This window comes from Strix uralensis, chromosome 27 (genome assembly GCF_047716275.1).
Source record: "Strix uralensis isolate ZFMK-TIS-50842 chromosome 27, bStrUra1, whole genome shotgun sequence".
Classification (NCBI taxonomy): Eukaryota; Metazoa; Chordata; class Aves; order Strigiformes; family Strigidae; genus Strix; species Strix uralensis.
This window is the reverse complement of record NC_133998.1, coordinates 3807359-3829033: the sequence shown is the minus strand read 5'-3', so window position 1 is coordinate 3829033 and position 21675 is coordinate 3807359. Positions and strand designations below refer to the sequence as shown.

At 49.1% G+C, this 21675-nt stretch overlaps 2 protein-coding genes across 5 annotated transcripts in view; one reads left to right on the top strand and one right to left on the bottom strand.

Annotated features, from left to right (window-relative positions):
- Positions 1–116: 116 nt before the first annotated feature.
- On the bottom strand, positions 117–16872 carry CHAF1A (chromatin assembly factor 1 subunit A). 2 transcript variants are annotated; one of them, XM_074851351.1, is made up of 15 exons: positions 16590–16872; positions 15131–15181; positions 14077–14903; positions 11447–11503; positions 9078–9319; positions 8415–8475; positions 7814–7882; positions 7198–7421; positions 6528–6696; positions 6240–6320; positions 6064–6153; positions 5573–5834; positions 4480–4967; positions 2100–2193; positions 117–609 (listed from the first exon to the last, which is right to left on the bottom strand). In XM_074851351.1, the coding sequence occupies exons 2-15, from the start codon at positions 15177–15179 to the stop codon at positions 512–514; spliced, it is 2811 nt and encodes a 936-aa protein (XP_074707452.1). In that variant the 5' UTR covers positions 15180–15181; positions 16590–16872; the 3' UTR covers positions 117–511. The 2 variants fall into 2 exon arrangements, with proteins under 2 accessions (XP_074707452.1, XP_074707453.1); XM_074851352.1 differs by lacking the exon at positions 16590–16872 and adding an exon at positions 15607–15769.
- A 186-nt stretch (positions 16873–17058) lies between these two features.
- Positions 17059–21675, top strand: part of SH3GL1 (SH3 domain containing GRB2 like 1, endophilin A2) — a 30380-nt gene continuing 25763 nt past the window's right edge. For 2 of the 3 annotated variants that reach the window (XM_074851338.1, XM_074851337.1), the window contains exon 1: positions 17059–17226. In XM_074851338.1, coding sequence (XP_074707439.1) covers positions 17182–17226 — 45 coding nt within the window. In that variant the 5' untranslated portion in view covers positions 17059–17181. Of the gene's footprint in view, positions 17227–19423; positions 19443–21675 lie in introns of those variants that run through there. The other variant, XM_074851339.1, reaches the window with a different exon arrangement.

Sequence of the window (21675 nt, the reverse complement as noted above, 5' to 3'; positions counted from 1 at the left end):
GATATGTAATTAATACTGGCCTATCCCAAAACAGGAGAAACAAGGTACATTTTTCTTTTCCAAAGATAAAGCCCTGCTGCTGTTCTCGGTAGCAAGTAAGACCACAAACAGGATGATACAGATAGCATAAATTCAAATATAATTGTACATCATTTATACCCAAGGCCATGCTATACAACATTATGAACAGAGTAATTCCCCCAGTGGCATCACAATAAGCTTATTTCAAAATCCCTCCACTAGTTTTAGAGATAATTTAGATACCTTCCATTACAAAGAAGTATCAAAATTTCAATAATGCTTTATTAAGGACAGATTAATATGCAGTATTTAAGCTAAAAACTAGAACTAAAAATTTAAGCTTCCATCTGGTCTGAAGCAGAACAAAGTGCTGTCTTCTCTTTACAAGAAATATGGAATACTTTCAAGTATCTTGTTCAAAGATACACAAGGTTTAAAATTTTCTAATTCATTCTACATACATACAGAGAAGTTAGTAGGCATTTAAGTCTCAAACTGTATTAGGTGGGTTGACCATGCTGGTGTCCTGGTGAGTGGCTCTTCTCCCACTGGATTCTGAAGCTGTTTCAGTAACTGTCAACGTAGAATCTGCGAAGTAGAAAGTGTGTTGGTTTGGGGTTTTGTTTGTTTGTTGTTTTGTTTTTTAATACCCTCATTAATCTAGTAGAATTTGGCTACTATATGCTGTACCTGTCTTAGCTTATCTGCCCCCTTCTGTTGCAAGGCTCCTTTTCCATACTATTTAAAAACTGGTTTTAATATTGGGTTCACATCAATCCAGAATAAAAATCACTTCAACCATAAAAAACGATCTTCATAATGTTTTCAGTGCTTTAGACTCAGGCAGAGTTAAACAAATACAGCTGCACGTGTGTCAACAAAGCCCGAGGAAGGCAAGCTACTGAATAGCATCCCCATCCTCGGAACAAGAGGTTACAAACCTGAAGCAAGGCTTTCATCTCACTGCAGTCTTGTAATAAGCAAAAGCAGCTTAAGATTAAATGCAAAGCTTCTTGTCAAACAGCTATATTGTCTGTTACGGAACGTGGGAGGAGGAATACAGCACCAGCTGAGATAGAAAGCAGAACACAGATATGTCTAGAATGGGTCAAACACTCTATAGAATTTAAGGCTTCGGGAATATGCACGAGCCCTTATCTATCAGTTAGAGGAGCTGCCCAACACAAAAAACCCACTTTCCTTAAATTCAGGTTGTGCCAGTAGCATTGTGAAAGAGCTCTATTGTGAGAGCGGTAAGAAAGGGCTCGGAGGTTTTGAAAGCGGTTTAGAGGAGCTGAATGCACATCATGTGGTTGGTGTTAAGTCATTGATCTGTATGATCGAGTACGTATAGTTAAAACCTCACGGAGATGAAAGGAGCCGCTCCACATCCTCATCCCACTGTTTCTGAATCCGTAGCCTGAAAGGATACGCTACGGCGGCAGATCTTTGAAAGCCATTTTCCAAAGGATAACTGGGACACAAATATAAGCAACTGCTTAGATTCTAGAGCAAAGTGTTGACCAGAGCCCTCGCCTGTCAAACATCTGAGAGCTTGGTTGTGATCCGACGCTACGTCCTTCGGACGATTCACCGTGCGCTTAAGACTTCAAGAAGGCCGCAGAGGGGAAGTTATGCTCCTTGTCAGTCCTGGAAGGGCTCTGAACATAAGCACACACAGCCCTGAGACAGCCCTGCTCAGCCACATGTACCAGTAGTTAGTGGATCTGCTGATACTAACCCCAATGCTCACTTTTCTTACTAGAAAAAAAAAAGGTAACACTGGCAGCCACATGCTAGTCACAAGCACTTTGCGCTATTTAGTCGAGTGGAGGGAGGATGGAAGAAAGGGCAAGAGTGGGTTAGAGAAGACTTTAAATAGCAAAGAAACATCTAGAATGAAACATAAAAAGCAGAGAAGTACCTAGAATAAAACATCTACAGAGAAGAGCACAAGGCTTGGTGAAAGAGTGCTAGAAAAACTGCAACAGGTTTAGCCACACCGTTCCCACTCTGTCATACTCTCCCTCGCGGGAGCGAGCGTCTGCCAAGAGACTGCTATCGCTTTATTTTCCCACCTTTGCCTGGCTGTATATTCACAATCATGCAGTCGTCATCTTCCTCATCTTCCTCGGTGTCTGCCTGAAATCCATCCATTTCCGCAGCTTCAGCCTTAAGGGGGAAAAAAAAAAAAGGTACCAGCTGTGTCTCGGCAAGCTAATGTGCGAGACGAAGCACAGGCAGTGCTGTGAAGGACTCCAGTGAGCACTCCTCACAATTAGCACTTGCAGCACAGTCTGATCAGTTGGGCATATTTGTGGGGAAGAAAAATAAGCAACTCCTGGCTTCAACAGACACTGACTTTTGATAAAAGGCCTCATCTGCAACGGCACGTACAGCAGGAAGCACGCCAAGTTTCTGCTCCAGGATGTTTCACTGTTACACAATGCGATGAACAGCCTACACATCAAAAAGTCAGTTCAAACCTTAATTGAAATCTGACTCAGTTTTGTTGGTTTTTTGGAAGGGAAACCTCTCCCCTCCCCCCCCCCCCCCCCCGCTGAATATTTTGGATGCTTTCTTCCTTCTGAAGATGGAAAGTTACTTTTGCTTGTCAAGTTCAATGCGTGTTCTCCCCCCAACTCCTCTTCCTCTTTGCCAATTAGCTTTTATTCAGGAAGGGGTGACAGTTCTTCCCTTGGTGACCCCATTTTCTGCCATGGGAGCAGCACAAACTACTCATTTTGAATCGAGAAAATGAATACAAGGAGTGATACAAACTGAAGTTGGCCAGCACTGAACAGCTGCAAGTGTTTTTTGGTTTTTTTTTCCCTCAACTGGAACTGTGGAATGAAAATCTCAGACCTAGAACCTGGTCCCCACCCCCTACACACTGTTCCAAGAGAAGAAATGTTCAATTTACATCTTTCATTAAAGTCACAGTTCTCAGATTAAGTAATCCCCTCCTACACACGCACAGGTACTGCCCACTTCAGTACTGAGTTTTTCCTCTCTCTCCACAGCTTAGGTAAGAGCACCTTTACTGACACGAGTCCTGGTGTGAGCTTCACAGCAGGGAACACGTGCCAGGGGTAGAGAACCTGGCAGCCTCGACCTACCAATTGTTCCCAGGCTCTCCCCGAGCTCTAGCCTCGCTCGACAGGAGGGATAGGATCTCAGTACCTGAGCAGTGACCACTTAGACATCAGGCACAAAAGGCTTTTGGGACTCTTGACACCTTTGCTCTGAGCTGCACAGCACCTTTAGGTCAGCTTTAAGATGCTTTTGAGAGCTTTGAAGAATTCAGGCGGGTGATGTAATTCTACTAAAAGCTTTTGTTTTGCTATTTCTGCTCAAGTAGTCACTTATAAGCAGAATTTCCAGTGGGTGCCAAGCAGAGATTTTTTATCTTTGCCTTTAATTTAGTGTTTAAGAAAAAACCCAAGCAGATGGAGTTTGGGGGCTGAACAGCTTCTCACAAGTCTTTGATACCTATCAGTACTTGAATGCAGAGCTTTCTCAGTAGAAAAGCCAAAGCAGCCAAGAATAAGGTGAGAAGGAAAAGCATAAAAAGCCTTGTCCATGGCTTCTTTAACCACCCCCTTGTCCACAGGGGATGAGGAACAGATCCACTGACGGTACAGACCCTGTCCTACCTGTAGGTTTGGAAGCAAACAGTTTGTAACACCAAGCTTCAGGACCTAAAGTCTTAGTGTCTTAAACGCACAACAGAGCATCACACAGCTAAAGCACCAATCACGTACTTTTCAGTCATCCTTTTGGATGATTAAGCTCTTAGTGCTACCTGTGGTTACCCCAAAAAGCAGAAGCAAACAGGAAGACCACAACAAAGCTTAGAGCTGGAGTAGCAACTACTGCAAATCCATCTCATTTTGTTTCTATGAATTATTATATTTTTAACCCAGCTCTTGAAATTCAGCTTTATGTATGACAGTATAAGCTGGAGACTTTACAGACTATTACGAGTTGAGATGCAGCACTTATGAACCACATTTAATCAATACACATGCAACTGATGTAAGTCACCAGCTCAGGCTATACATCTGGCAGCCATACACACACATAAAAACCTGCATACAAATTATATACAGCTGTAAACCCAAGGCCAAGCAGACACTCAGAAACTATTCACAGCTTGGATGCAATCACTGCCAAATAGCAGAAAATGGAAGAACAGCAGGAGAGCAACATTTCAAATGGAACAGATAGTCCAAGCTGGAAAGACACAAAAGAAACTCGTATCTTTAGATTCACATAATTTCACTCCTTCCCCCACAAAAAGGGTCTTTTTGTGTGAAGGACAGTGTGTAGCTTACTATTTTGACCCTGCTCATCTAGGTGAATCTGGGGGGCACGCCAGGACACTCGCCCATGGAAGACGCAGAGCTACAGCCCTGTCGTTCTTTACTGGGGAAGAGCACTGCAACAGGAACTCACCTGTTCAGCACCTCGAGGCCTTTTCATGAATTTAGTGATGGACATGCTTCCGGTGGACTTCCTCTTTACCGACACAGGGGTGGTCTGCAGGACCGCCACGCCAGGCACGCTGACACCCTCCTCCTTCCCTGAAGAAGGGACTTGAGTGACGTAGTTCCATTGACAAGGGACGGGGAGATGCTCTCGATCAAAACTCTTCAGCACCTCCGAGTGGACGTACCAGCACATCCTATACTCGGGTCGCTTCTCATACACAGAGTTCTCAGAAATGATTCGCTTTAGCCTGGCTTTGGAAGGGACACCGCTGTCCTCACCAACAGGCGTCTGCGGCCGGGAGGCGTGGGGGCTCGCAGGGCTCGTGTCGCTACAGTCGGCGGCTGCCGTCACGTCGCTGAACAGTCCTTGTCGGCAGCACTCCTGGAATTCCTGGATGATCACTTTGCTCCCGTTCACGTTGCCGTGCAGCAGTGGCAGAAGCTGGCCAAGGACTGCAGAGAAGAAAGGATGCACAGGGGTTGTGGGGAAGAACTGTTTACAAGTCAAGAAAAGCCAGGCTGACAGAACCAAACGGTACACATGCTCCAGAAAGACAACAAATAGGCTGAGGTTAATTTTAGATATGGGATTGTAACAGGAGCTAAATCTGATGTAGAAAATTCACCCCCAGTAATAACGACCCCCTGAAGTTACAACCTTCAACCCCTGTTCTAGCCTTTATGTGCATCATTCACACCCTTGTGTTCATCACGCACAGCAGATACCCAGAACTGAAACCTGTCACACAAACTAAATCCTCTCCCCTGAACAATAAACGGGTCAACGGGCTTGAGCACTTCCAGTAAGCAGTCCTAAATCTGACTCTGCTGAAGTCTTGTTGGCTTTATTTCCTGGATTATCTAGAGCAAGAGTTTTCAGAGAGCGTAACTAAGGCCACACTGGACGCAATGCCGGAAAGCTTTCCAAGTACTCTCAGAGATTCCCTGGATTTCAGACTTGTCAAAACCAGGTCATTCTGAATTTGACAATACAAAAATCTGTTCTCTCTAGAGTACAACAGTGCACAAGTACAACTATTTAGCCCTTCAGGTCTTACTTTGTTGATCTTTTGCTCTTTTTTTGCTACATTTCTGTATCTGTTGTTCTTCCTCTGCAACAGGTGAATCCAGGATACAGGCTGCGAACTGCTGGAGAACCTTTAGGTCTGCATTTGTGCCGCTGTCGTTTCCTGCACTTCCCCACACACAGCCGATTTTCACAGGCTGTAAAACATGGAACCTCTTCCCCTTGGCCATCAGTTCATCCCACTCCTTTGCTTTCAGCTTTTGACGAACCTTCTGATTCTCTGGATCGCACTCCTAAAACCACAGGCAAGAAAGAACTCAATACATCCTATTCCAGGAAAAACAAAAGCTTTTTAAACCCAGCTTTTTACTGTGTTCCCTGAGCTACAGAAGCCTGCTCCTGTACCATGCAGATCTGAGATGGATTTACATCACTGCCAAGACTACACACCTGCTTCCTCTGCCAATATTTATTACACCATTCACTGGAAACAGAGATTGAAAACCAGTGACACCCACTTACTTCTGTCACTCCTTCATCTTCAGATAGGTACCCATGGGGTACAAAAAACCCATCATCATCATCTTCATCCTCTCCCTCCTCTTCATCATCCTAAAAAAGAAAGACTATTTATTAGAAATTACACCAACAAGTGCAACTGGTTCAGAAAGCAATTTTTCAGCACGCAGAATCCTTACCCCTTCACTATGGGAGAGACTTTCTCCAGGTTCCTCCTCTTCCCATTCTTCATCGCTATCTACTTCATAGTCCAGTAGTTTCTAGAAGAAATTCCAACATGCCATTTCTGTAAATAACGTGAAAGCACACCACCAGACCCCGCTCAGGGTTTCAGAAGTTGGTAGCATGAGGGAACATGCAAGGGGATCAGAAATCCCAGAGAAGAAGTGAACTTGGCCAACCACATATTCACTTCAAGAGCATAAAGAAAGAAAAGGATCCAAGTACACTGCCTGCGAGGTGCTTACACTGTCCTTTGACCAAGGATTCCTGGGACGGATCATAGTGGTTTTCTTGTTCCATGTGCCCCAGTACGCAGGACGGTGATTCTCACAAAACTGCAGAAGCTTCATTCTACCAAATTTCCCCCTTTCAGGAAGAACATCTGTTTTGCAGTTATCCACTACCACCACGTCACTGTTAAAAGAAAAGACAGTCTTCAGTACTCACAGAATGCTCCCATTCTGCTCCAGAAAACAGCTTACAGAAAGCTTCAGTTCAGCCCCAACATCGAGCTTGAGTTCCCTAGAACAGGCTCTCCCAATTCTCCTGCAAGAACATGAGTTCCAGACAAGCCACCTCCCTCCTTAACACCACCTGTTTTAGCTATCGGTATCTTTACTTTTTAAAACTATCAAAGACGAACACCACTAAGGGCCAGTAGGGTCCAGTGCTGAAAGGCAGCTGCCTGAAGCACAAGATTTCCTGTGGGGAAGGATCTGAAAAGCATTTTGTGGAACGAAGGACTTGTACATCATAACATACTACTCCCCATGGAAACAATTCTCATACAAAACAAGTATTCAAAGAAAAGCTCCATCTTTCCATCATCTCCAATATTAGAATAAGATTACATCAACACCATTCTGCAGTGCATTATATAAAAAAGAGAAGAAAACCTCCACCACACAGACTAACCTGTTTACTATGTCGGTGCTGTTACTGACAAAAGTAGGTCCAGTTTTACGTGGTTTACGACACTTTAGATCCCTCAAGAAAGAAACTTCACTATTCTGTGCATGCAGGAGCTTATCCAGCTGTTCTAAGAAGTCTGGATCCAGGGCAATACGACAGAGGGGAGCCAAGACCATGTTCTCCTTAATTTCAAAAGGAGCAAACTTTCCACAAGAGCCAGCAAGAATCTGAAATATTAAGTGAGGGTTGTTAAGGTCTGAACACCTGAGAAACTGCAGCACCAACACATTCAAGATATACAACAAACCTCAATACCAGGTGCTGAGGTTTGAGTGAAGATTTAGGTTAAGCCCTTCCCATCTGAGACTCCAATGGATCTTCTCAAGGGAATCTAGGTCTTTACAGCCAATGCAGCAGAAGACAGAGCTGAGATTTTTTTACTAAAGCAACTACAGACTTCTTTTGTAGTTTCTGCTCTTGTCACAGACTTTTTACAAAATCCTTTACACTTTAGAAATTAGGAAGTAGGAAATACCAATGCTTTGTCCATCTCAGAAGCTCTAAGGGACGGACCAGAAGGAAACCAGACCAACAAAATACAGGAACAGCAATACCTCACCTTCGGGGCTTGTGGAGTCTTTGGTTTCTGGAAGAACCTCGTAATTTCTGCTTTCTGTGCATTAATACGCTGAAATCAGAATCAAAATGTAAATTATAAACACAAAGTAGTACAAGGTCTTATAATTCAAGGTGAGCTCATGCATGACCCAACTTGAAGTCTAGTGAGGTATAAAGCAAAGTGCAGTCATTTACCAGCTCCTGTAACTCAGCAAAAACCTAACTGTATTCTCTAACACAGCTACGTGGATTCCAATGTCATTGCTAAGACAAAGGATAGAGTCCACCCACGGGCATTGAAAAAACAAATGTAGAAAAGACTTTAACAGGTAAAAGCAAAGACACCAACATGTACAAAAGTAACAGACAAGAAACCTGCACGATGTAACTGGTGGAGCAGCACCACCAGATCAGATCGGAGAGGCTGCATCCCAAATGGAAGAGCTCACTCCCAGGTACTGCCTGGAGAACCCCAGGAGCTGCAGGAGCCCCGCTGTGCGTGGCTCGGCGGCTGGCAGCAAGCTGCCAGGGAGCCCATTAACATCATTTCATAGCAGAACAATAGCAGAACAATTTAGAGACAAGCTAGAGAAAGCTTTTACCTTTTCCTCCTCTCTCAACCGTTTCTCCTCTTCTTTCTTCCTCTTCTCCTCAAGTTTTGCCCTTTAATATAAATTCAAGTTAATTGTCATAAATCACGAAGTGTTTATTTGCACTGAGGAAGAGCTGAGAAGCCCCAGACCTTGACTAAGACCCCCCCATGCTAGGTAAGAGGATAACCTATCAATTCAGTCAAGGACTGTACTTGGTTAAGCGTACAGAAGACTCCCTTCATTCCTTCTAGAGCAAACATTGACCTGTTTTAGCCACAAAGTGGCTAGGCTGCTTCAAATTTCCCTCAATACAAGGAAAGGGTATTTATGGCATTATCAAGTTACAAGCAACTTCCTCCAGACAGGGCACCAGTGCCAGCAAACTGCAAAAGTACAAGCAAGACTGGTCACAAAGGGAAAACTCAGTGGAGCATGGCAGCTCTTTTCAGCCATTTCAAACCAGAAGCCCAGGTCAGCCTGCAAGCAAAAAGTACTGCTGAGACAAGGGTCTGGTGCACACAGTCGTTCAAACATTTAAAATATATCCTGTGACAAAGAGGCACGTGCTGTTTGACCAGCACAGCTTCTAGAAGGGACAGTTCAGGTGGGTACGAAAGGTGCTCACATCATTTCACGTTATTCCCCAGGACCCGCAGAAACCAAACCACTTACTCTAAGGCTTCCTGCCTCTCCTTGCGTTTCTCCTCCTTCACTCTCAGCTTCTCGGCTTTTTCCTTTTCCTCTTTTTCCTTCTTTTCTCTCCTTTCTTTCTCTTTCAACTCTTTCTCTTCTTCCTTCTTCTTCTTCGCCTCCTCCTTGGCTCGCTCTTTTGCAGCTTTTGCTTCTTCTTTCAGCCTTCCCTTTTCCTCCCTTTCTGCTTGCAACTTCTGCAGCTTGTCTGCACGCTCCTGATCCTGGTTCAGAAAGAAGCCATTAAGCAAGCTGTCTTTTTGTGCGCAGCAATAGCTGCTGCCATAAAAACCTGAATAAAATAAGGACTTCATTTCTTCAGCTGAGATACTAGAGTAGATTCTTGCACCCGTCCAGTGCCTGACCTGCAGCATCATTTCTAGCTCTCACAGGACCCAGGGCTGTTAACCACAGCTACCTGTTGCCTCCGCCAGCTGAGCTACCTCGCACTGCCTCTCTGAAGGCACTAATTGTTCTTTTCTCCTAACAAATGGAGGTGTTTCTATTTTCTAGGCATCAAGGAAAGCTTTGTATTCTACTTGTTTTATATCTGAGTCATCTTCATTACTAGTGTAGCATGATGGAAAATTATATGGGAATTTTTTAACGTTATTTTAAAATGTTATTTTAATATTTCAGATTGTTTCCAAAATACTTTCTTTGGAAATACATACCTCACGAGCTAAGCTTTCATGCTTTTGTATCAATGCAGGGCTACCATGGTATAAGTTTGAAGAGTGCATTTGATCTGATTTTGCATTATAAACCCATAGGATGTTCTGATGATGTTTTTCACTAACTCGGGCAGTAACGCGAGTCTCCAAACTTGATTGTGCAGCTCGCAAAAAAATTGCCACTTGTGTTAGCCCCATGTTAGCTAATCAGACATCACCGGGCGCTCTAAGCTTATTCGAGGGGCACTACAGGAACAATGGAGGAAGATTATATTGAAAGCGTTGCCGTTCACAGTATTTAATCCCAAAGCTACTGAAGTTCTCATTATGGATCTACTGACACAAAGGAGAATGTGCAACACTTACTAAAAAATGGCAAATTAACGATAGCTTCCCTACATTGTAGGCACCAGGAAACAAGGGTATGTCTGTGCTCAGACACACAAATATCCTCACTAAGTATTTTCAGTTTTGTTTTATTTATTTCACATCTCTTCTTGGCAACATCAAGACTTACTGAACAGTGTCACAATGTACAAATAACTGCGGAAGGCAACCAACATACAAAATGGTGCCAACGGTAAAAAAAAAAAAAAAAACGAGTATTGTCAGAACTGAGTCATGGTAATCAGTGAAAATCTACTGGGTAGTTTGGAAAACGGTGTGAAGTTAACAGCAGGATTGGCGGGTCTAATTTTTAGCGTAATGAAGCTTCCATTCTCATCTCTCCCTCACATTATTGCTATTTTTAACATACGTATAGAATGGAAGAAAACAACAGATTGGACTTCTATATAGGGCACTGTAAAAAGCAAGCAGCTCGCGAGCAGGCTCAATCACATGTAGCATATATAAAACACACAACAGTCCTCTACCAACTTTATAAACTAGTTACTAAGAAACACAATAAGAATTCATAAGCACAGCCCTTCCCAACTGCAGCTAAAAAAACACCCAGTTTTCCAGCAGGCAAAGCCCACTCATCCAGCACTGACTGTTCAAGAACCCCATGTGATCCATCAGCCTCCTTTATATTTAGCATTTTATGACTGAAAGCGGAACGGACAGCAAAATCACCGCACCGCCGTTTTGTTATGGAACAGAGTTTGCTGACTAGCTGCAGTCAAGCAAACAGAGAGCGGAGCTTCAGCATTTCCAGCAGCGACATCCAACAGTTTCTTCAGCAAGCCATAAAAACCATCAGCCCATTTGCCTGACTTATTAATGAGGAACAGACCCTACGTTTGGTGGCTTCAAAGGGGGAAGGGTGAGAACGATGAAGCAGGAACTGACCCTAAATAGAAGGCTCTTGCGAAGATTTCACTTGTATCTGTCCACTTAGCAGGCTGCACCTACCCTCCCTCAGGAAGGGTTTGAAAAAATTCTCAAAAGCATTTTGACAAGCAGTCAGCAACATTTATAGTTTCTTAATCTCTTACCAAAGTGCACAGAAATGCAGTGCAGGCCACCCACACTTCATTACGTATGCATTAAGCAGCTCTGGAACGAGCCAAGTACTTTAACTGCATGCATTAAGATTCTTCCATATTCATCAGTGAGGAAAATCAGGAAGAGAGACGTTCTAAGTGGACTAAGATGAAACGCAAAGGGCTTTGCTTACTATTCAACGCAAAAGCACAGCAGGTTAACTTTTCTATGTCAGTGAAAATGCCTTACTCTTTGCAATCTCAGCTTCTCCTTCTCTGCCGAACTTTTGTGGAATTTCTGAGATACCTGGAAGTACAAAATGCAAGTTTTAGAGACCCGCATCACCCCCTTTCCACGAGGCGCTAGAACTTTTACTAAAAGAACAGCAAGCTTCATCTGAATTATATTAACATCACTCTCGCAGATTAGTATATTCAGCAACTTAAGTATTCCTCCAGTATAGGATATAAGAACACAGTTCAAGCATATCCAATCTCACTGATTTACATTTAAGTCTGAATACATCTAAATGCTTCAGTTTACATTAAGTGCTTGCGTTACCAAGTTTTGCATAAACAAATCCCTCTAGTCTACTCAGTTCTAAAGTATCATTTGCAAGGGAATATCATGTGCAGAAAAACAAACAGAAGCTAGAGCTGCTCCAAATCACGAGAGCACAACAGAGGACATTTAATTATAGCAAAGTCACTTCCTTGGAGTTAAACTTAGGTTTGTTTTTTTGCATCCTACCACTTACTCTTGCTGTAATATTTAGATACAACTTCCCAAATACAAGGACCATTATCCATATTTTAACACTGTTTCTGCTTGTAATCATAGCCCTCTTGCTCTTCCACTAGTAAGAGCGCATCAACCTTAAGTTCACACTTCTCATTTCTCTTAAAGCTGTTATTTATAGGGGAAAAACAGTATTTTATGTTTAAGAACATTGTTCATAGACAAGTCAAAGGCGTAATTTGTCAATATTTCAGTATACTGTGGCTTGGTTTCTTGTATCCCCCTCTTCCTCCTCCTGCCATTCGCAGTATAAGGTACCACGTTTAAACTCTGTGATTAACAGACTAACACAGACCAACTGCTTTATTTTCTGTACTCACAGACATTTAAGTTTACACAGTGCAAAGCTGCATCGGGAGATTCTCTATTTATCTGACACAAAATAAGAGTTGTTCAACTGGGAGTTTTAGTTTATCAGAGCTGTTTCCACCTGGGAAAACAAACATGTCGGGACAGGCAACTACACAGGTCGAGGTGCAGACTTCCCATTTTGGCAAGCAGCATGTGAGCTATTCCAGCCTTACTTCACGCCACAGGGAACTAATAACTTGTTCACGTTATCGTATTACATCAGGAGTCAAGTACTTTTTTCGTTTGTTCTGCTACACTGGAAATACTTCATGCCTGCTTGAGTTTATGTATTTATTTTAGAGATGAAAGATTGCGAGTTTTAACATTGTAAGAATTGGTCATTTTTCTTGATAAGCACGTAGCAGAAGAAATGGGAGACTGTCACATCATGAGCTCCAAGGCCCAGCTAACTCATCCACACCTCCTCCAGGCCAGTGAGTTTTCCTCACCTGTGAGACAGTTTCTCCTTAAACCCCAGGGGGACAATTAGTGAAAATCTTTCTTAAAAGGCTTGGAGATGGCATAAACAGGAAGACTACCAGCTGCTTCACTTTCATTTACCTCAGCCACATACTCAATTCTCCACCTCTGGCAGCACAACATCAACCCAACCCTCAATACCTTCCTCATTTTCCCCTCCAATAACACAGTTGAGCAAAACAAATGCACAGGTCAGACGGTCCAGCCTAACCGTAGGGGAGGTTTAGCTACAGCGCCCAGGCACATTCACGCAGGTTTTACTGTGGGTGACCATGCCCCGCAACAGAAACCCCCACTGATCTCCCCCCAAAAATGGTTGAGCTGTGAACAGGCACTTGAGCCATGTGAACATTTCAGCCACCTGTGCAGGCACTGTTGTCCTTCGAAGCTGCCCCTTCAACACAGCATCAAAAAAGCAGTGTTTTGGGGTCTCTTGCTGGAGCAGAGCTACTAAGCTGGAACTAAGATCACAACCCAGCTCAGTCAGAGCTCATCTCGAGGTGTTCCCTCCTGTGCTCCAGCCTTCCCAGCCCAACAGCATCACCCGTCCCCAGGAGTGCTGCACGTGCGGTGACTTTTCCCCCCAGCAGCTCCCCGCGCTCAAGGGCGAACCCGTAAGAAGATGGCTGAGGGCACAAGCTCTGAAGGCTCAGTTCGGAAAAAGCTCATCCAACTCGTCCTCCGTCCTCGCACACGGATCTGCAGTTCCACTGATTCACTGTAGTTTCAACTTAGAGCGTTTTCTGTGCCACGGTTGCAGAAATTCAGAGCTGGAAAAACATCTGCATTGACTGGTACTGGGGTAACATCCTCTCACAGTAATTACAGCAGCTTCACCAGGGATAGAATAGAGGTTGTAAAACATCACCTAATGGACAAAACTGCTTTTGGGTGCTGTTCTTATCCCAATTACCAAAACATTAAGTCCCAGGGCATGCACTTCATGAGCAGTTCATAAAAAAAATATAAAACGAACCTGTAACAGAGTTTAAAGTTACATTCACACAATGCAAATATACCAGCAGCTCAAAACCAGGCAAAGTTTAAATCCATTAGCAGTAGGGGTTAAAGGAAAATTCAAAAGAGCAATAATTCAGTTATGTTATTAATAGATCAACACCACCTTCCATACACTTCTCATGATCTTCATGAATAATCTATTCATCCTTTTCACTACAAGTGCAGGAAACCATACAACCTATCTGCAACGCAACAGCTTTTGAGAAAAAAAGCCAAGAAAAGAGACCAACCTTCCTAACAGGCGTTGAGGCAGCTAAAGGACTAGTATTTCTCTTTGTTTCTGCAGCAGGCTGCACCTCAGGTGAGCTCACAGAGTGAGAGCTTAGTGAGGAGTCGGTAAGTCCTGAGTCCCCTTCGTGAGACGATTCTGTGGTCTCATTTTCCAATGTGATGCTTCCATCCAAAGAAGGAACTTGGGGAGATTTTGCAGTCATAATATCCTCCAGGAGTACTACAGGCATCTTCCCCTCAAAGATAACATCCTTCAGTTCACTCTGGTTTACCTTCATGTTTTCCACATTGTTACACTCTGTTAACCCAGAACACGACTGGATTCCACCTACCAAGTCTTCACCGTTATTGGCTACAGCTTCACACGGCGCGTCAGTCTCCATTGAATCATCCGTTCGATTCATCATCTGAGGGGAATTCAAGCAACTCAACTGGTTTATCTCTTTTCCTAACGTGCCATTAGTTATAGCTAGGGATGAAGATGCTTTTGAATCAAAACTAACGTTGTCTGTATCATCACTTAGTCTATGGCTAGAGCCCTTTGTCAGGTCAATAACAATAACAGTTTCATTTGTGTTATCTTTTGAGTTTTTCTGTATAAAATGGTCTAATGGACCCTTTCCGTTATCAAGTTTTGGAGCAAAATTCACATCTGAACCCAAATGGCAGTCGTTCTCCACGTTGTCCAGGGACGCATGCGATGCACCTAGGGAGGAATCCTTACTTGGACCAAAACCACTTTGTGAGCTCTTTACTTTTTTGACTTCTAAATCTGCATCGTATTTTTCCTTTGGTACAGGATTCAAGCGTTTGAATGGCAACCGAGCTGAAACAACAATATTTGATTATTTTAGTCATATCATACAAATCACTGGGGTGAGGGGGAATCAAATAGCAGGATATTCAATGAGTTCTTAAGCGCAAAAATTGAAACAGGTTAGCCAGTTCAGGCCAGTTTATTACTGCAAAACCATTGTATTTCACAAAACATCTGACACCTTCTTAGCACGCTAAAGCTGCCCTGGGTGACAGACACTCCCTCTGCAGCCTTACCTTGTACCAGCTTCCGCGGGGGAACAGCTGCTTTGTTTCTGCACTCCATGGCTGTAAGGGAGAAACATAATAAATAAACACCCGTGACACATTCCCAGTGAGCTACCGGCTTCCCCGAGACAACCGACCCACGGCAGCGCCCGACAGCTCTCCCCAGGGCGGAGCGCGGGCACAGCGAGGCCGGACAAAGGGGCCGGGCCGAGCCCCGTCGGTACCCATCATGCTGAGGGGATCTTCGCACCCGCCGGGCCGCAGGCCGCCGGACACCGGCCCCCCACGCTAGGGCCAGGCCGAGGGAAGGGCGGCTGGGCAGGAAGGGGGCGGCGGGTGAGGCAGCGAGCCAGGCCCGGGCCTGGTTCCGGGGCGCGGCGGCGGTGCCGGGCCTCCTTTGTTACCCCGGGAAGGCCCCGCGCACCCCAACCGCCGCCGGAAACACCCCGCGCCCCGGCCCCACCGCAGCGCCAGCTCAGCCCTACCTGCCACGGGCGGCCGCCGCAGCTCCCGCCGCTCCTCCGGCAGCGGCGGCCGACCCGTCCCGTCCCGTCCCGGCCCGTCGGGTCCCGCCCCGGGGGCTCCCGCTCGTATTTGGCGGGAGCCGGGGCGACCCCGCGCCTCGCCGCGCTGATAGGCGGAGCGCGCCCCACGTGACCCGCCCTTCCGCCTGCTCCGCCCCCTTCCCGCCCGCGTCTCGCGAGGAGGGTGGGCGGGGAGACCCGGCGCCCAGCCTCGCCGCTGCCTCCCGATTGGCTAGCGCGACGGCCGTCGTGGACTGGCGGCGGCGGCTGTCAGTCTGGCCCGCTGGAGGCGCTGATTGGATAGCTGGGTGGGGGACGGCGGGGTGCCGCTGGGTCCTCACGCCTGGGCTAGAGGCCTGTCTGCGCGCCGCGCGGGAGCCGGGGCAGCGGTGGCGCGGGGCCGGGGCCGGCTCCGGACAGGTCGGGCTGGCCTTTCCTCAGCACCTGGCGGAGGGGCGAAGCCGCCGCCGCGCTACACCACTGAGGGGCCCGAGCCAGGGCGCGAAATGGCGGCGGCGCCCTCGGCCAATGAGCGACCGCCGCTGCGGCGCGCAGGCGCAGACGGGCGCCGCGAGGGATTCTGGGAGTTGTAGTGCGGCAGCGCCGCAGCACCCCCTGGGAGCTGTAGTCGCTCTGCAGCCTCCCCGCTGCGATGGCAGGTGCCGGGGCCGGGCGGGCTGTCCTCTCGCGTCCCCCCTTCCCGGCCCGGCCCGGCCGTCCCCGTGTCCCACGCGCTGTCCCCTCCCTGCAGCCCCCGCTGGGGCTGTGCTGGGCCCCTCAGCCTGGCAGGGGTGGGGGCCTGGCCCCCCCTTGGGCTGCGGCGCGGCCTCCGCCTCTCCCCTTGCTCCTCGCCCCTCCTCAGGGACGCCGCTCCCTCAGGTTTAGCGCTTCCCCCCCCCGCACCGAAGGTATTTTTGCGGCCGGGGCTCGCCCTGCACAGGTACCTGTTTCCTGTGGAAAGTTACGCCGCGCCGCAGCCGCGGAGCTGCCGACGGTGTTTTTCGCAGCGCCCCCCTCCCCCGGGCGCGATCGCGCCGTGACACACCGAGCGGCGACACCGCGGCCTCCGCGAGGGTCCGGGGACACGGCGGGGGCCGGGGGCGATGGCCAGCGTCTGGTGGCGTCCGGCAGCCCTCCGGGCCCGCTCCCCAGCGCGCCAGCCCACCGGAGGAATGTGTCTGGGGTACAGAGACGGGGGCCGGCGGGACCGACCGTCCCCGCTGTCGCGACAGAGGCTCCCCCCGCCCTTCCCCGGCACCGCCGCACCGTGCGGCGGCGCCGCCCCGCCGCCAGGGGGCGCTGGGGCACCACGTGGCGGCCGTGGCGGCGCTCCGGCCGGCACCGAGGCGCCTCTCTGTGGTGCCGGTGGCGGTGCTCCGCCGGGCCGGCAGGGGGCGGGGCGGGGCAGGCGCTTCCTGGCGACGGCGGCGGAAGCGGCAACGGCCGGGCCGGGTCCTGCGTCCCGAGGTGTCCCGAGGCGTCCCGCCGCGTCCCGCCGCCCTCAGGCGTCCTGCGGCGGCCGGCAGAGGCGGCAGCATGTCGGTGGCGGGGCTGAAGAAGCAGTTCTACAAGGCGAGCCAGGTGAGGCACCGGGGACCCGCGACCCCCCCCACCGCCCCTCCCGCCGCCCTGGCGGCCCCGGGGGTGGCCGCTTCCCCCTTACCAGCGCGCGTTGCTCCGTCTCGGTGACCCCACTGCCGCCTGCCCGGCTCGGCCCGGTGGTGCCCTGGTACATTCCGTTACCCTTTCCCGGCATCCCGGTCCGGTGTCCGCCGGTCATCACCCCCGGTACTGCTGCCCGGTGGCCCCTCGCCAGTGCCCGGTGTTCCCGCTGGGTGTCCCGGTCTCATACCTCCCTGCCAGCGCCCGGTTCTCCAGGTGCCCCCCCCAGCACCCCCGGCTTTCCGGTGGCTCCCGCCCGTCCCCGGGCTCGGTGTGTCCTCCCCTCCCGCCGTGACGGGGCAGGGTCGGTCCTGTGTGGGCGACCGGCGGGGCAGGGTGCAGCAGCGTCCCCGGTGTGGCCCCTCGGATGCTCCCCAAACCCTTGGGAAGACCTGGAGAATCTGGGGCCAGTCCCGTACCCCCCGGGCTGGAGCTGTTGGAGGGACCCCAGCAGAGAAACGCATCCGCTGTGGACCGGAGGGTCCCGGGGTTTTGGGTGCCGGCAGCACCCGAGGTCCGGGTGGGTGTCACGGTGGGGGTGTGCTGTCCCCCTTCCCCAAAAACGGTCCGTGTCCGCAGCACGGTGAGGGGACGGATCCTGCCCGCTCAGCCCCGTGCGGGCTCTGTGGGCGATGGCAGAGAAGCACCTCAGCAGCCCAGATGCCCTTGGACTTCCTCAGCAGAGCGGGATTTTAGGAGAAAAGCCCTGGAAGGTGGAGGCCGGGCAGGGTTCGAGGTCGTAGCTGGGAGTCACCGGCCCCGTTAACCTCGGGAGGCAGCTGCAGCCCAACCTTGGGAAGCTCCCGCTTCCTGGAGAGCAGCTGACAGCAGGACCGGGAAAGGGTTTGGGGGTCGGTGAGGGAGCCCGGAGCCCCGGCCCGTATCCCAGTGGCCAGGGGATGTTGGAAAAAAACTTGCCAGATGCACAATTTTTAGCCAAGCGAAAATTCATCCTGTAATTGATTGAGTTTATGCTATCCTAAAGTGAAGATTGTGAAGCGTGGCTCCTCGCCACTTGGGGGGCTGCAGCTCTTCCCCCCCAGTTGTGGGAATCTGCTTCTAAGAGGGTTTGTAAACATCTCCCTCGCCCTCTGCGTGGAGGGGGCCATTCCTGATCCCCCCCAGTAGAGTTATCCTTCTTTCAGCTTGTGAGCACAGCTGAAATCAACAGTCAGGATTTTTTCTAATGTATTTTTGGAACAATTTGTGAATCACAAACACTCCTTGCTTCCCCCAGTCGTTGCTCTTCTGCCCTTGTTTTAAATTTAAGATGCATTTTGCGCAGACCTACCAACAGACCGTGTTTGGCAGGCTCAAAGTTTAAACCCCTTTAAGCTCAGCCCAAGCATGTTTGCTACGTGTGTTGCCTCCTTTCTTGGCCGTGTTTACAAAAAAGCATTTTGCTTAAACAGCAGAGCAAAATAACAGATTCCTTAAGTCATTCCCCCACCCCCTTTCTCGCAAACCCCTGCGTTGTGGGTTTTTTTTACAACTTCCATGGTGGAAGGTTGTGCTGAAAACTCAGTGTAGGAGGGTTTTGCTGGTGTGGATGTACCGTGGTGGTGTCGCAGGGCAATTAGAGGTGAAAGCTCATTGATGACTCAGGAGTAGCATGTTTCTGAAATCTAAAAACATCATTTCAAAACACCTGATGAAATCCTGCTTGGGAGGAATTATTGTAGATTGAAGTTATGTGTGCCCTTTTGTGGTTTTATTCTGTTACAGGTGTCTTTTTTTCTTAAAAGGAACCTTTTTGGCTGCTTGGGGAAAAATTAAACCTAGCGCAGCTGTCCAGAGAGAAGTAGCCCAACGTGCAGACTTGGTGGCCTGCTCGCCTCATGCGTGTGTGCACGTACTTCACTTGAGCACTCAGCCCGTGTTTGGTGGCGTATTAAATTGGGAGATAAGGTGTATTTGCAGTTATGTCGTGTGTATTTGCAACTGCATCGTGAGTTCTTTTGCGGCTCTTGTTGCCGCAGGGTTCTGGGAGCTGATTTAATCCGAAGAAGGTGGGTTTGGTGTGAGGTTTTCCACCAGTATCAGTGAAGCGCCTCACTCTGCAGGGGTGAGAGGGACACAGTCCTCTTTCGGAGGTGCTGCCGCCCCCTTTGCGGTGCCCCGGTGAGGGGACACAGGTATTAACGCTTTAGAAATGCTTTCAATGGAAACTGGGAGTGACTGGTTACAGTTCAGCCATTTTTCTGTCTTCTCCTCTTCTCCCTTCCCTTTCCACCCTCCTTCCCTTTCCCTCCACCGGTCCCACTCCTCAGCCTCCCTTTGGCTGAAGGAGAGGAGGATTAGTTATTTTTTGGCTCCCTTAAAGCTATCAGATGCTGCCAAAACCAAACATGTGGAAGATCTTTCTTAAAATGTTATGTTTCATTCCACGTCTGTTGCTAATTGAAGGAAAACGGAGCCAGGACCAAGGTCTGCAAGGACCTCGGCACCATCGGAGCGGCAGGTTTGGGATCCCTCCTGCCTCCCCGCACGATGAGGGGGCTAGTTCAGCCTCCTCGGTAGCCCAAGGGAGCAGGGCTTGGCTTGTGGGCTTCTGCCGTCTGATTCCTGCGGGCCCACGTCTTCCCTGGGTGAGGCAGCCGGCGCCCACACGCAGGAGAGAGCTGAGATAGTATCCTGTTAAAGAAAAAAAAAAAAAAAGAAAGAAAGAAAAAGTCATGCTGGCAAATGCTGCAGATGGTGAGTAGTTCTGTGTATGCGTCCAGAACAGGTTTTGCTAGTTCACAGCAAAATGTTCTTTAAAAAAAAAAAAAAAAGCTGTAGAAAACATTCTCGCAAAAGGAAGGAGGAGAAACAACAGCAGCAGCTTTGAGCTGCAGCATCACGAGCTGGGAGCAGGGTGGGATGCCCCTGCCTGCAGGTACGAGACCGCCTGGTCCCGGGCTCCGTCCAGCCTTGATCCATCAGCAGCCACTCGGGCGCTCAGGAATTTGCAGGAACTTTGTTGTGTAGAAATGGCTTCGTTTGCACCATTTGTTTTTTATACAGACTGATGTAAGTCCTAAAACCTGTAAAACTTTCCATGAGCTGCTGGGTAGGGCAGGCTGCACAAAGCAGGGCGCCTGCCTGTGTCATTTCTGGGTGAATCTGATTCTTTCTGAGGGTCAACGGGTTTGTCACTGCTTGGCCGTAGGGCAGCAGCCCTGCCTGGCACCAGCAGGGTTATCAGCCGCTGGTTTGAAGGGACAAGCCCTAGGGTGGAGCAGTGCTGTTGTGATATGGTGTTGGTAAACGTGTCCCCTCCCTCTGTGACAGCAGGACTGTCCTACCTGGAGTTATACACCAGCGTGGAGGCCGGAGAAGCAGCACAGCCCGCTCGCTGGGGACAACTCTAATCCCAGGAGTGGTGTGTGGTCCCTTAACCGTAGCCCGCGTCGGTGTGGTATTGCCGTGGCTCCCGTGTGGCTACTTTGGGTGCTGCCCCGTGGATGTGGGGAGCTGGCACGGGGAGCAGGGCAGACGGGCTGCTCCGCTCTGGGCAGTCATGGCTCGGCAGGTGACCAAGGCACAGCAAGAATGAGCTTGCCAAATACTGTCATTTCAGGTATTACAGAGCCCTTCTGGGGATGCAAGACGTGTTTTTAATGTCAGCGGTTCGGCCCGGGGAGCAGACTCAGCCCAAGCAAGGGTGAGCGAGGGAAGACGGCATCGCTTTTTTAAAATGGGGCTGGTACTCAGCCCTGGGCGCCTCTGTCATCCCAAACAGGATTAACATGCTCCCAAAGCCTGTGTGGTCTAAGCCTAAACCCTGCTAGGCCTGCCTGGGCTTAGGAACTGGGGTAGCAAGCGGTGGCTCATGCCCTGCTGTGTCTGGCGAGTCCTGGCCCGAGACACAGACCAGCAACCTCCTCCTCCACATGCAAAGTACCATTTTCCAAGAGGAGGAGAGGCGAGCGCTAATTAAAACTAGCAAGCCCTTGATGTGCATGCTTTTTCCTGAGTTTAATGACTGCTCTCAAGGCTTCTCAAGATATTTTTGAATGTGAATAGCTATTGCTTGCTTTCTGCCTGGCCTGGGATGTGCCCCGTAGCCTCCAACAGCCATTTCAGCCCAGAAAGGCTGCGCAGTTCCCAAGCTCCGTACATCGAAGTGTACATTTTCCGGCCCGTTGTTAATGAGCCCTAAGAGCTTCCTTCCCGCAGGCTGGCGCCCAGGTGCTGCGCTGCGATGGCATCTGCTCAGAAGGCTGAGGCAGAGGAATCGGCTCCTGGACGTGCTGCACAGGGACCGTTTGGTGACAGGGGACAGAGCGCAGCTGCTGTGCAGCGATGGCATTTCTCCTTTTTTTTTTTTTTTTTCTTTCCCCTTCGTGGTCATTTGCTCTTGCCCGTGCTGGATTGGGATTTCCT